This window comes from Electrona antarctica, assembly GCF_951216825.1.
Source record: "Electrona antarctica genome assembly, contig: scaffold_117, whole genome shotgun sequence".
NCBI lineage: Eukaryota > Metazoa > Chordata > Actinopteri > Myctophiformes > Myctophidae > Electrona > Electrona antarctica.
This window is the reverse complement of record NW_027637944.1, coordinates 206,242-218,840: the sequence shown is the minus strand read 5'-3', so window position 1 is coordinate 218,840 and position 12,599 is coordinate 206,242. Positions and strand designations below refer to the sequence as shown.

Here is a 12,599-nt window from a genome sequence, read left to right as displayed (position 1 = left end):
CCCTTTATTGAGGGGTGACAAGGAAGGTAAAAGGTTGTAAATCACACGCAATTCACGTCAGGAAACGGATTGCGTCTACGCGAACAAACGTGCTTCAAAATAAAAAGCAATGCAGTTTTAGTCCACGCATAAGGTAAAATTAGTTTTATTTTTTTAAATGTCCGAGTAACCTTTCACGGGCCGGTCGGAGTCAGCCAAAAGGGCCGTATTTGGCCCACCGGGCCGTGTAATGCCCAGGTCTGATTGAAGTGCTTGACCGATGTGTCCTCCCTCTTGTCTTGCCCTGTCGTCCTCGCCACCAGGCATGTCCCCAGCCAACGACCTGGTGCTTTCCGAGGTGGTTCACAAGGCTTTCTTGGAGGTGAACGAGGAGGGGACGGAGGCAGCGGCCGCCACCGCCGCCGTCGTCTGGCTGACGAGCTGCCGCTGCGCCATGATCCCCGCTAAATTTGTGGCCGACCACCCCTTCCTCTTCTTCATCCGACACAACCCCTCCATGAGCGTCCTGTTTGCCGGACGATACTGCTCCCCCGCTTGAGTTGGTTCTCATTTTAGTCAACTTCTCTGGTACTGGTTCAGCGGGACCGTAGTCTCTCACAGACATATCGCAGAGCAAGTTCTGTCAGGAAACTCAGTGCAGTTGCTGGCGGCCGTGCATTGGGCCGCCTCGACTCCACCTCCACATCCACTCATCCAATCACACACTCCTTTGATTCTCAGACCGCTCTATTTAACCCATTTAGGCCTGACATCGAAATAAAAAAAACGTTCACTCTGAAAGAATATATATTCCAAAAATAGCAGACCTACAAGCTTGTAGCGCGCCACTCGGTGGCGCGCTATGAGCTTGTAGATCTGCTATTTTTCAATAGCTAAATTATAACATAATGTTTAAAACACCAAAAGGGGTTAATCTGGAAGTCTGCACTGCTCATTTCCTGGTTGCTTTGCTGCAGTCATGCTGCTGCTGCTCTTCACCACTGCTGTCTTGCTCAAACACAGCTGCTGTCCCGCCACCACCACCCCAGCTACCACCTGTTGTTTTGGATCTGCTGTTTTACGTACGAGGGATTCGGAGTCCCTGTGGTCGGGACCGATGCGCTTTATCAGAGTACACAAAAGCAGATCCAATTCATCGCCAAACCGTGATAAATATATTGCTCATTTTATATTCAATACAAAAATATATTCCATCCATTCATGAGTATTGTCCTGACAGAACTACTGTAGTCCACAAGCTCTGAATGTTACATAAGAGTCTAACTACACCTCCTGGAAGCTGACAACGCAAGCTGTCATCCGTTTGTCTTTCCATTCCCGGAAATGTATTTTAAAATGACATTTTTGAGCTTCTCCTAGGTAACCTGAGTGAATTGTTCTCTGTCCCAGACTTAATACATTCTGAAGTGATTATGTTTTGCCTTGTCACTGATATTCTAGGGAAGGCCTTTAAAATGTTTCCACAAATGAAACGCTTTTAATAAATACTTGAGTTCCTTTGAAATTCCTTTCTGAATCCCACTCCTTCGTTTCTTTCTTTTTTTGAATTAATTAATTATGCTTAATTAATGTTTTGCTATAATTGTATATTCAAAGGTGTTTATTAAAATACATACTGTGCATATTTGTGAGATAACACACAGATACGGCTGATTATATTGTGTTCTTTTTGCTTTCTTGTTTTTTAGGGGTTTTTTTATGCACAGCGATAAAGGGGAAAAAGTAAAAGGGGTAGATACAAATGTACTGTATTCTTTACCCCTTATTAATACAAATATTTATTCAAACTGGGATGGCAAAAATGAATGTGCAAATTATTAAAATAAACAAAAACAATGGATAGCTGAAACAATGGATAGGTGGAAAACAATCCATTGCATTCACTGTTGAAACGGTAACATGTTCAGTACTGTACCTTGCTTTGTCACAAGATGGCGCACTTTCCTATCGTGTGGGCAGCGGGGTGAAATCAGCCCTCAGGCTCAGGTCAGCTTCGATGACTCCAATTATACAACATTGAACAGGTGCAGGGCATGAGCTAACGAATTAATTTTCAGGCTGCTATTGGTGCAGGGCTGGAAGGCTCTCCTTAAAAGGCCACCTTTAACTGTCCTAGAAATTCTTAGATGTAAACCTTTTAATAACACCCTTTATAAAAGTACAGCAATTTCCTGTGAGATTATCTCATCTGTCACCCCTGTGGTGGTGTTTTGTTTCCATCTGTTGACTGTCCCATTTGTTGAACCTATTCTCCATATTCAGACCGCAGCCATCTTGCCAGCAAGGTGTTACCTAGGTGACACTTCCCATAGACAGCCCATTCATCCAAACAGAAAAGTCCTCTCTAATTATATTAAACAATGTCAAAATCACAAACATTGCACCGTCTCTCCACAAGGAGGGGAAGTGCACCAAAGCATTACGGTCTTTATAGGAAATCAGTCAAACCCTAGTCAAACACACAGACTTCATTATTTCTCTCATTCTCTAGCCATAGGGTGCATATTTCAAATTGTGCTACTTTTATCTACTACAAATAATATTACTAGTAAGACGCCTGAGACGCAATTAACATCGAGTTACTTCAGTTTCTTCCAGCAGTGAAATGTTGGTGAGTGTGAGTGAGGCAGTTTTGCCCTAGACGCACAGACAGATGTCACCTCCAGCAAGGACAGAGGAGGAAGGAAGGACTTGGACAGTCGGCTTGGAGCAGCCAGGAACCAAATAGACCCTATTGGATAAGGGAAGTGAAAACCCTCATGCACAAGACACTTTAATCTGCTCGGCCAACTCCGAGTTTAAAATAAGGGATACAATTTGGCCGGCCAAAAGAAATGTGGGTAAAATTTGGGTCAACCACGGGTTTGGGGTCGGACTAATGAGTGCCGAAACACACTGAAATGCATAGAAAACTGCATTTGGGCACAGTTATTATTAATTACCTGCATGGATTAAAGCAAATAAAATCTCACAACTGACTCACGACAATTAGGCCTATGTCAAATGATGATGTTTTCATATTATTGATCTGTTCTGCATACTGACAACCAGGTAAAGAAATCAGATTGAGGCTTTAACATTTGCTTGTATGAAATATCCCAGACTGCAAATATTGATAGTTTGACCGTTTCCAATACTATTAAAAATCGGGGGGCTTATTTTATATTGGCTTTGGCTTTTCTACAAGCTTACAACGCGTCACATCACATAAGAATGTAGATCTACTATTTTGAAAAATGTGGAATCATTTTGAAAATGTTTATACAAACCAAAAGTTTGAGAAACAGAATAACAGACAATAAATTGTGTTTTATTGTGTTTTATTTACATACTCATGTACTGTAGTCATTTATTCAGTTGATTTGTCATCTTGATTTCTAATTGGCTAATGGCGTGTGTTGCACAAAGGCAGCCTTATCTTACCATCAATACACGTCTGACTTAGTTTAATGTCACTGACCTGGGTTCGCCTTACACACACAAATTCAATTACTGTATTGTGTTTCGGAAACTCGGTTCCCTCGGACCTGAATTTAATATGGTGGCGTGTCAAATCTTCAGAAGTCACAGTGCAGGGTTCTGAAATGGACAAAGGACAATAAATATGACATGAATGCATGTGCTGCTTATAATGTGTCACAGTCATTTGGTAATTACAGAAGGAATTGGCAACTATGGTATAGGTTCGTGATCCCACTCCACGGCTGACTGAAGATTCTAAATCCCTAAAACACCTCCGTTACCCGTTACATTATGCATAGGTGTGGTTTGGGCGTTACAATAATCAAACCAATCACTGTGCCATTGCCTTTAAGAGATACCTTATCCGTTGCCCGTTATGCCCAGTTCTATATTGCTTCATACAGTATAGCCTTACGGTCTATAGCCCATGGAAGAGTATTGCTGCCTTGAAGTCTCACTTGCGCCCCCCCCCCCCACAATGTCACAGCAGGCACTCACTTCTGCTGATTATAGGAAAATTACAAAGAGATGCAATAGGAGAATAAGGAGAGATGACTCTGCGGACCTCTCAATTGCAGGCGCGCGGCGCTTGCCGCTCTTTGCCAAACTAATTTGGCATACGGGTTACGGGTGCTTAAACTCCACTATCGCCTTCCCAAATGTGTGTGACCAAAATAGCAATTTAGGGGAAAGCGTGTCAACATGCCCATGACCACACCTCTAGGCGCAAATACCGCTGTCGGCATAATAGATAGCGGGTAACGCTGGACCAAAATACCATTAAGGGACAGAGCAAGCTCCTATACTTTTTCGGGCAGCGGCTGACTTGCGGGCCGCGTCGCGGGTAACGGTGGCAACAAAAATGGAGCCCAAATCTCTCCCCATATTCACTCCCAATCTGGGGTAGGGAAAGTCACCCGGTTGTCGGGAGGGACGTTTCGACTTTCGAGCATTTAATAACATATTTCAACATTCTTTAAAAAAAAAAAGAGGGAGAGAAAGAATAGCTTACTTAAGCATCTTATCTGGGGTGCTCCAACCCATTGACCATTCTTGCAGGTTCTTGAAGTCATTGAAGGAGGATCAATGACAAAGTACAGAGGGCAGGTATATTGAACCGTCTCACCGTTGTCATACTTGGATTTCAACACTGATATTACTCCATCAACAGGAATTTGTGGTTGTGCACAGTTCCCAGAATCCACTGTATGAGGACGACAAGTTATATGGCGCAGGGTATTGAGGCCAAAAAATACTAGCATGAGAACAATAGACTGCCTTTCCTGTAATTGTCATGATCTGTGTCATGGTCTGCTCCTCTTCAACATTATTATTATTATATGTATATTTTTAAGAGAAAGAAAGGCTTACATTGTATGCATATTTTCTCTTCACGAGGAATCCATTGACCATTATCGCAGGTCCTGTAAATTCCTCCTTCAGGATAGTAGGACTGGGGGCAGGTATATTCAACCCTCTCACCGTTGTTATACTGGGATTTTGACGGTGACATTTCTCCACCAACAATACTTTGTGGTCGTGCACAGCTCCCAGAATCCACTGTATGAGGACGACAAGTATACATGGAAGCAGAAGCAAAAATACATCTAGCATGAGAATAATAGACTGCCTCTCCTGTAATTATCATGGTCTGCTCCTCTTCAGCATTTTTTATTAAAGGACCAAGCAGTCCTTTATTGTTTTTGTATTTTTTTTCTTCCGCCAAAAATAGCAGTTCTGGCTGAACCGTGCAGTCGGAAATTTGGAGATATGGTAGAGGGCCATGCCAAACAGTGAGGATGCGAAGCCCACAACCATTGGCCAAAGGGTGGCGCTATATTGTAAATGCAAACTTTGACCACGCATAGCTCATGAACCGTTTGACCGTCAGCAATGAAACCTCGACACACATTATGCGTCTCTTCATGCCGAACAAGATCACCCGCCATTTTGAATTATATGAAAATCAATTAAAATGCATCTCCCAGGATCTTTGATCAAAATGCACAAAAACTTCTACACGTGAACTTTAGACCTATACGGACATGGGAAAGTATAGTACGTTTTTTTGTGAAAAAATTAAAGTTTTATGAGCCAATGAAAATTGCCGTTTTGTGAAATTTGTCTTTACTTTGTTCTGTTGTAGTGCCTGTGGCTTTGCTGACCTCTGCTGGTCTAAAGTGCCTCACCTGTCAATCACCTGAGAGTTCTGACTGCCACACCCTGTGTCAGCTGTTCTTGATTAGTTGCAGGCTATATAAGAGGACCTGTGGCCAGCAGCTCATTGTCTCCCAAACACCCAAACTGAACAGTTGTGTTCCCTTTTTGTTGCTGCTATTAGTTAAGTTTCAGATGGGCTGGTCGTAAGTATTCTTTTGGGTGTCCATCAGTCCCTGTTTTGCAATGCAGGATTTTAAATAAATGTGGAATATCTTTGTAAACTTTTGATCTGACTTTGTGTCCTTTTATGTTAGCCCTTGGTTGAGCCAAGTTTAAAGGGCCGTAACAATGCTAGAAACTGATTTGTTTAGTGGGAAACATGTATAAAGAACTTGATCCTGATCAAATCAGGTTCTTTACTCATGAATTGATAGATTATTTGATGTTGTACAACAGTGATTTTGAAACAAAGACTGATTTGGACACCTGGCCTTTCAGTTTAGGTTTTTGTGTCCTGAAAGGATTCCCTTGCATGGATGGTTCTGGTACCGGATGGTACCCAGACCTGGCGAGCCGACCCGGAACTCTGAACCCCCCTTCACCCACAAATGTGGTAATCTGGTTCTCCAAATTGGAGAAAGAGACTGCTTTCCCTGAACTGAATAGGAACTGAACGGGGACTTTTCAAGTCAACAACTTAAAGTGGGCCCCATTTGTTTGTTTTTCATGAATGTTCAAAGCTGTTTATTTTCTCTGAAGTTTAATAATAATTTTTCAGTTAACCTTTAATCCCTGTTTCAGACTCATTGAGCTCGTCATCCGAATCTGGTATATTTTCTGGTTTATACGCAGTCAATTCATAAATCTTTATACCCACCTTATCATTAGTTATCCTTGCGCAACTTGCTACAAAAACACTGAATTATTTTGCTTGTTAGCTCGGTAGGTAGAGCTCTTGCCTTTGCAACACAAGGTCATGGGTTCAAATCTGGGCACCGCCAACTCTGTGTATGAGTCTTCAAGAACCCTTACCTGCCCCCCACTATAAAAAAACGACCCTGTCACAATTCCATGGTCTTTTTCTCAAGTTTAGTCTTCCATGTTTCTTGTGCATATTATTCTTATTGCTTATTGCCTTCCTGCTTGGTCCTGCCTTAATTATCGCTGCTTGCAGTGATTTGTTTCTAGTTTTATTTATTTTTTTAAGATCAAGGAAAGCTTACATTGTACGCATCTTTTCTCTTCACGAGGAATCCATTGACCATTCTCGCAGGTCCTGTAAACTCCTCCTTCAGGATAGTAGGACTGGGAGCAGGTATATTCAATCCTCTCACCGTTGTTATACTGGGATTGCGACGGTGATATTTCTCCATCAACAGGAATTTGTGGTTGTGCACAGCTCCCAGAAGCCACTGTAGGAGGACGACAACTAAGTATACATGCATGGCCGCAGGGTACTGAGGCCAAAAATACATCTAGCATGAGAACAATAGACTGCCTTTCCTGTAATTGTCATGATCTGTGTCATGGTCTGCTCCTCTTAGACATTATTATTATTATATATATTTTTTTAAGAGAAAGAAAAGCTTACATTGTACGCATCTTTTCTCTCCAGGAGGAATCCATTGACCATTCTCGCAGGTCCTGTAAACTCCTCCTTCAGGGCGGTAGGACTGAGGGCAGCTATATTGAACCGTCTCACCGTTGTTATACTGGGATTTTGACGGTGATATTTCTCCATCAACAGGAATTTGTGGTCGTGCACAGCTCCCAGAAGCCACTGTAGGAGGATGACAAGTATATGGCGCAGGGTATTGAGGCCAAAAATACATCTAGCATGAGAGCGATAGACTCCTCATGCATTGAAGGAAGCATGAGGTCAGTCCATTGCTCTCCCCAGGTGGGCAGGGGGAGTGTAGCGCCCAGGATTACATTAGACAATTGACACTGGGTGAAATATGGGTTTTTAAAAGACTTTAGCTGTCCCTTGAACCACCCGTGGACTTTACCAGGGACAAGACCTTGACATTTTATTGTTTTGCTCTACCTCACACACCACTCGCGGGTTATACCAATGTCAGTCTTCTATGTGGCTGACACGCACTGACTCTTTGCACCTAAATCCATGTCCTAGCACCTTGACTAATGTACATGTGTACAATGTGCACAGTACACAAAGCAAAGTAAGCAAAGTTCTTTGTTTACCCAGGGTGAATGGACTAAGCTCGAGATGCTTGTTTACAGCCAGACGCTGCTCATAGAATATTTCATGGTAGGGGTTCAATGCCTTGCTCAAGGGCACTTCAGCGGTGGTAATTTTAACGTGCCGGTCCGGGGATTCGAACTGGCGACCTTCCGATAACAAGACCGCTCCGCAAACCGTTCGGCCACCGCTGCCCCCACACAGGGGCTGCTATGCTCACGCACCTTTATTGAGGGGCGCTACCCCCTCCTATACACATGGGTTTAATGTTTGTCTTGTCTAGACAAACATTAAAAACGCCATTGACAATGGACAGAGTTTAATGTTTGTTTTGTCTGTCACTGAGCAAATCGGCACATGCATGTCATATAGGAGAACCTCGGCCAATAAGGGACCACGCTTCTTATAAACTGCTATAATGTGATGTTAAATTGATCCCATAATGTGATGTTAAAATTACAGAATGGTGGCTCATTGTAGTCGACAATTCCGTCCGCGGGTTGGTAAAGCGCCCCTGACTTCACACGGGTGAATATATCTCATCTCAGGTATTCTTGGATCAAGGGCCACAGGTTGAGAATCGCTCCACTATAAGATGCTCATCTTGTGGCCTGCATACTGTATACCTACTGTAACATGACTAGATTGGAAACGTAAAATTCAGCTTGCTACAGTACTAGCCACAACTATTTCATGCCATTTTAACCCATTTAGACCTGGGAACGATTCTACAAATGCCTTCTAAATCCTGACAGTTTTCTGAAAAACCCTATGTTCCTATGTCAGTCATTCTCAAAAGCTTTCATGTCAAGGACCCCCCCCCCCCCCCCCCCCAGAAGCAAAGATTTGAGTTAAAAACGTTTGCTCTGAAATAAGATATTCAAAGATTTGCACTACATTTTCATGATTTTTCAAAAATAGCAGACCTACAAGCTCGTAGCGCGGCACTCGGTGCCGCGCTACGAGCTTGAAGATCTGCTATTTTTCAATAGCTAAACATAAAACACCAAAAGGGGTGATCCCGCCCAAAATGGGTTATGGATACAATATTATAGGGCAATCCCAGCAGTGTTGTATATGACATATAAGCCCTTACCTGCAGTACAGTCCAGAAACCCACTCCATGACCCATCACTCTTACAGGTCGCCTTGTGAATGTCTTGATGGCCGTCGCAGCGATAGCTGACCTCCTCGGTGACTCTGTATTCCATCTTTGGTTCAATTATTGTTGAATTTGTGATATTTGGTTTCTTACACGTAACCGCTGCTAAAAAACAAACACAAAACGTATTGAGAAAAGCTCTGGGCACTGGCACTTTCTTAACCATGTAAGCTCTATGGTCTACTCCAGGGGTGGGCAACTGGCGGCCCGGGGGCCACATGCGGCCCCCACCTTCACTTAATGCGGCCTGCATGTTAATATCAGAATACTGATATAGTATTGATTTCAGCTGTTACAATTCCAAACCCGCTTTGATTACTTCATGACTAGCATTAAATGACTAGTACTTAATGACTAGTATTAAAATGTTATTGTCTTTTTGTGTCCAATGTAGTTATGTTAAGAGTTCATAAAGTTAACATAACTATAACTAAATGCATTTGAAATTCAATAAGAAGGTTACTTTTCAGGATTCCAATTCAAAAATAGCAAAAACATATTCAGGTTTTCAATTCAAATATAGCAAAAAATAGCTCTGCGGCACGTTTTGAGCTTGTAGATCGGCTATTTTTGCTACGACAGTAATATGCAATGTCTATATAGTGGCCCTCTCCATCGTCAAAGTTTCCCACCCCTGATGTAAGCTCTATGTTCTACTCTATAGAGGGTATGTGCGTGACATCATCGTACCTGGAAGTTATGCGGGAACGCCCACTGAGTGGCAAAAACTACTTTCTGGCCATGACAGCCCATTCATCCAAACAGAAAAGTCCTGTCTGATTGCATTAAACAATGTTAAAATCACCAACATTGCAGCTGTACGAAAAGCTTGAATTATCCTCTTTCTATCTGCAAAGTTTTTGTTCATAAAAATCCACCATAGAAACATTATGAGCTACTTTCTGTCAAGAAATGCCCTGCATTTGATTATTTTTCTAAGTTTCAGAGTTTGGAAGTGCTTGTTTTCAATAACAAAACATTTTGCTGCCTCCTGCATTATGTGACATTTAGAAACAGGTGGTACGCAGGACGGTTGAGTGATTTCCAACGAGCGCTTCCAAACTCCAACACTCCATGCTGCTCAATGTTTTGCCACTCAGTCTAGATGAGGGGGTCCTGATGGGAAAATCATGCATGTGCATACTCTCTATACATAGAAAATCGCTGATCTTCACGCTCACATTTGCTGTAGAGCCTTTAGATCAGGAATTGTTTGCTACATGTTCTAATACAAGAAATGTGTGTCACGGCATAACACGGTTCACTTACTGTAGTTCTTGCAGTGGAAAAGATGACAGTGCAGTTAGGCTAACTGAGTTATAGCTGTACCTTCACACAGGGGCTTCGGTGTCCAGCCAGCCCTTGTACAAGTGGCAGTGCTGCTGCCGTCCGTAGCTTTGTAGCCTTCGCCACATGTATATGTCACAACGTCATCCAGCTTCCACTTTTGTCCACGGGTACTGTACACATGAGCTTCCCGACGTGGGTCGTCACATTTTATTTCTAGACAAGGAACACAATCGTGAATGTTAGTCTGAATTATTCAATTGATTTATTGATTGATGTTTTTATTAAAGGACAACTTTAGGTTTTTTTTTCAACCAAGGTTCATGTTTTAGGTTGTTATTAGAGAATGTAAAATATGTTGATTGATTGATTGATTGATTGATTTATTGACAGTTTGCAGAATTACAGTACATTTCAAGTCTCAATACAACAACTGTTAACTGAGTGGACGACACTATAAAGCATTACACTTGTTTACAATAGTGCCCACCATTTTCAATTCATCAAATCAATTAGAGACGTACGAATATACACAACTATATAGTCAAAACAGGAAATTATCATAGAGGAGGTAAAAAGGGAACAGAAACATATACAGTGAGGGGAAAAAGGGGTGGGTGGGGGATTCAGATTTTGCGGGGGCCAGTAGGTCCGTAGGTGCCCTTTGAGGGCGGTTTTGAAGGAGTCAATTAGGGATTTGCATGTCTTAATGACTGTTGGTAGGGCGTTCCACATTTTGGTGGCATAGGAGCGAAATTAATTTAGTCCCTTGTTTTTGCCGAATCTGGGTTGCACATGGTTTGTTGAACTCCCTCTGGTGTTGTGGGTGTGGACTTTGTTGACATTAAGGAAGTATTTAGACAGGTACATGGGTATCTTGGTGGTGTAGCGAATCTTGTGGACCAGACCCATTGCAAGATGCTGTACTCTGTCGCCAAGTAGTAGCCTGACCAGTTTGTTTTGGGAAGTCTGGAGCCTTGTTTTAAGGGCCTTAGAGGTGCTGTGGTACCAGGAGGTGCATGCATAGTCGAAGAAACCTTGTCCTTGACCAGTGAGGAGATCCTGTATAGGAATCTTGTTCTTTGGTTGACTTTTTTGATTACGTTGGTGGCCATTTTATCACCGGAATGATTTGCCTCCAGGATGTGGATGTGTATTATTTTTTTTATTTTTTTTACTTTTTTTCATTTGCTGCTTTCTTTCGTTTTAGTGGTTTTCGTGTTTTTGTTTTTGGGGGCATTGGAGCTTGGAGCAAGTGACTAATAGTATTTTTATTTTTATTTACAAAATTTGACGCCAATCTTTTGTGTCCAGATGTAATTTCCTAGGGTCTGGACTATAGTAAATAATGAAGAAATTGCCTTCAAAATTTTGTCAAAATTCTAAAACATGAACAATCAAAAACATGAACATTGGTTGGAGAAAGAAAAACTAAAGGTTTAGCCTATATAAACACGTATTTGTACATAGTCATCAAAAGCTGATCTGTACCGTGACATGCTGGTACAAAATCCCATTTTCCATCTTGTTTGCAGGTAATGACTCTAGTGTCGGTGCTATGGCTACCAATATAGAAGCCTCTGTCACATTTCACTGTGACGGTGTCATCAGGTGTGAATACACTCGTGTCGGGTTCATATCGGGTTCCTTGGTCCGGTGTCCGTAGTAGACATCTCACAGCTGAATTGTTTGGGGGGGGGGGGAATCAAAATGTGTAATCTGTCAGTTGGTTGCAATATAACCCATTTAGGCCTGCCGTCCGGCGCCACATTTTCACGATTATTTTCAAAAATAGCAGACCTACAAGCTCGTAGCGCGTCACTCGGTGGCGTGCTATGAGCTTGTAGATCTGCTATTTTTCAATAGCTAAATTATAACATAATGTTTAAAACACCAAAATGGGATAAATGAGACTGTGAGATCAACATAATACCGGTATATGCTTTAACCATAATTTAACCTTTGGGTTCTCAAAGTGGGATCTGGGGACCCGAAGGGCTCCTTGGGGGAGTTCCAGGGGGTCCCCAGCTAAATTAGTTAATATAGCATGAAGTTAAGTTACATCCATCTTCCATCCATTTTATGCTTTGACTGGGTGAAATATGGGTTTTTAAAGGACTTTAGCTGTCCCTTGAAGTTGAACCACCCGTGGACTTTACCAGGGACAAGACAAGACCTTGACATTTTCTTTTTTTGCTCTACCTCACACACCACTCGCGGGTTATACCAATGTCAGTCTTCTATGTGGCTGACACGCACTGACTCTTTTCACCTAAATCCATGTCCTAGCACCTTGACTAATGTACATGTGTACAATGTGCACAG

At 42.2% G+C, this 12,599-nt stretch overlaps 2 protein-coding genes across 2 annotated transcripts; one reads left to right on the top strand and one right to left on the bottom strand.

The window, feature by feature from the left end:
- Positions 1 to 259: 259 nt before the first annotated feature.
- LOC306918528 (leukocyte elastase inhibitor A-like) lies at positions 260 to 1,508 on the top strand (the record flags this gene model as incomplete). Its single annotated transcript, XM_079531427.1, has 1 exon — positions 260 to 1,508. The coding sequence occupies one exon, from the start codon at positions 260 to 262 to the stop codon at positions 536 to 538; it is 279 nt and encodes a 92-aa protein (XP_079387553.1). The 3' UTR covers positions 539 to 1,508.
- Positions 1,509 to 4,798: 3,290 nt separating this feature from the next.
- LOC306918527 (coagulation factor XIII B chain-like) lies at positions 4,799 to 11,947 on the bottom strand (the record flags this gene model as incomplete). Its single annotated transcript, XM_079531426.1, has 6 exons — positions 11,766 to 11,947; positions 10,317 to 10,490; positions 8,922 to 9,089; positions 7,214 to 7,402; positions 6,846 to 7,034; positions 4,799 to 5,022 (listed from the first exon to the last, which is right to left on the bottom strand). The coding sequence occupies exons 3-6, from the start codon at positions 9,034 to 9,036 to the stop codon at positions 4,799 to 4,801; spliced, it is 717 nt and encodes a 238-aa protein (XP_079387552.1). The 5' UTR covers positions 9,037 to 9,089; positions 10,317 to 10,490; positions 11,766 to 11,947.
- Positions 11,948 to 12,599: the final 652 nt, after the last annotated feature.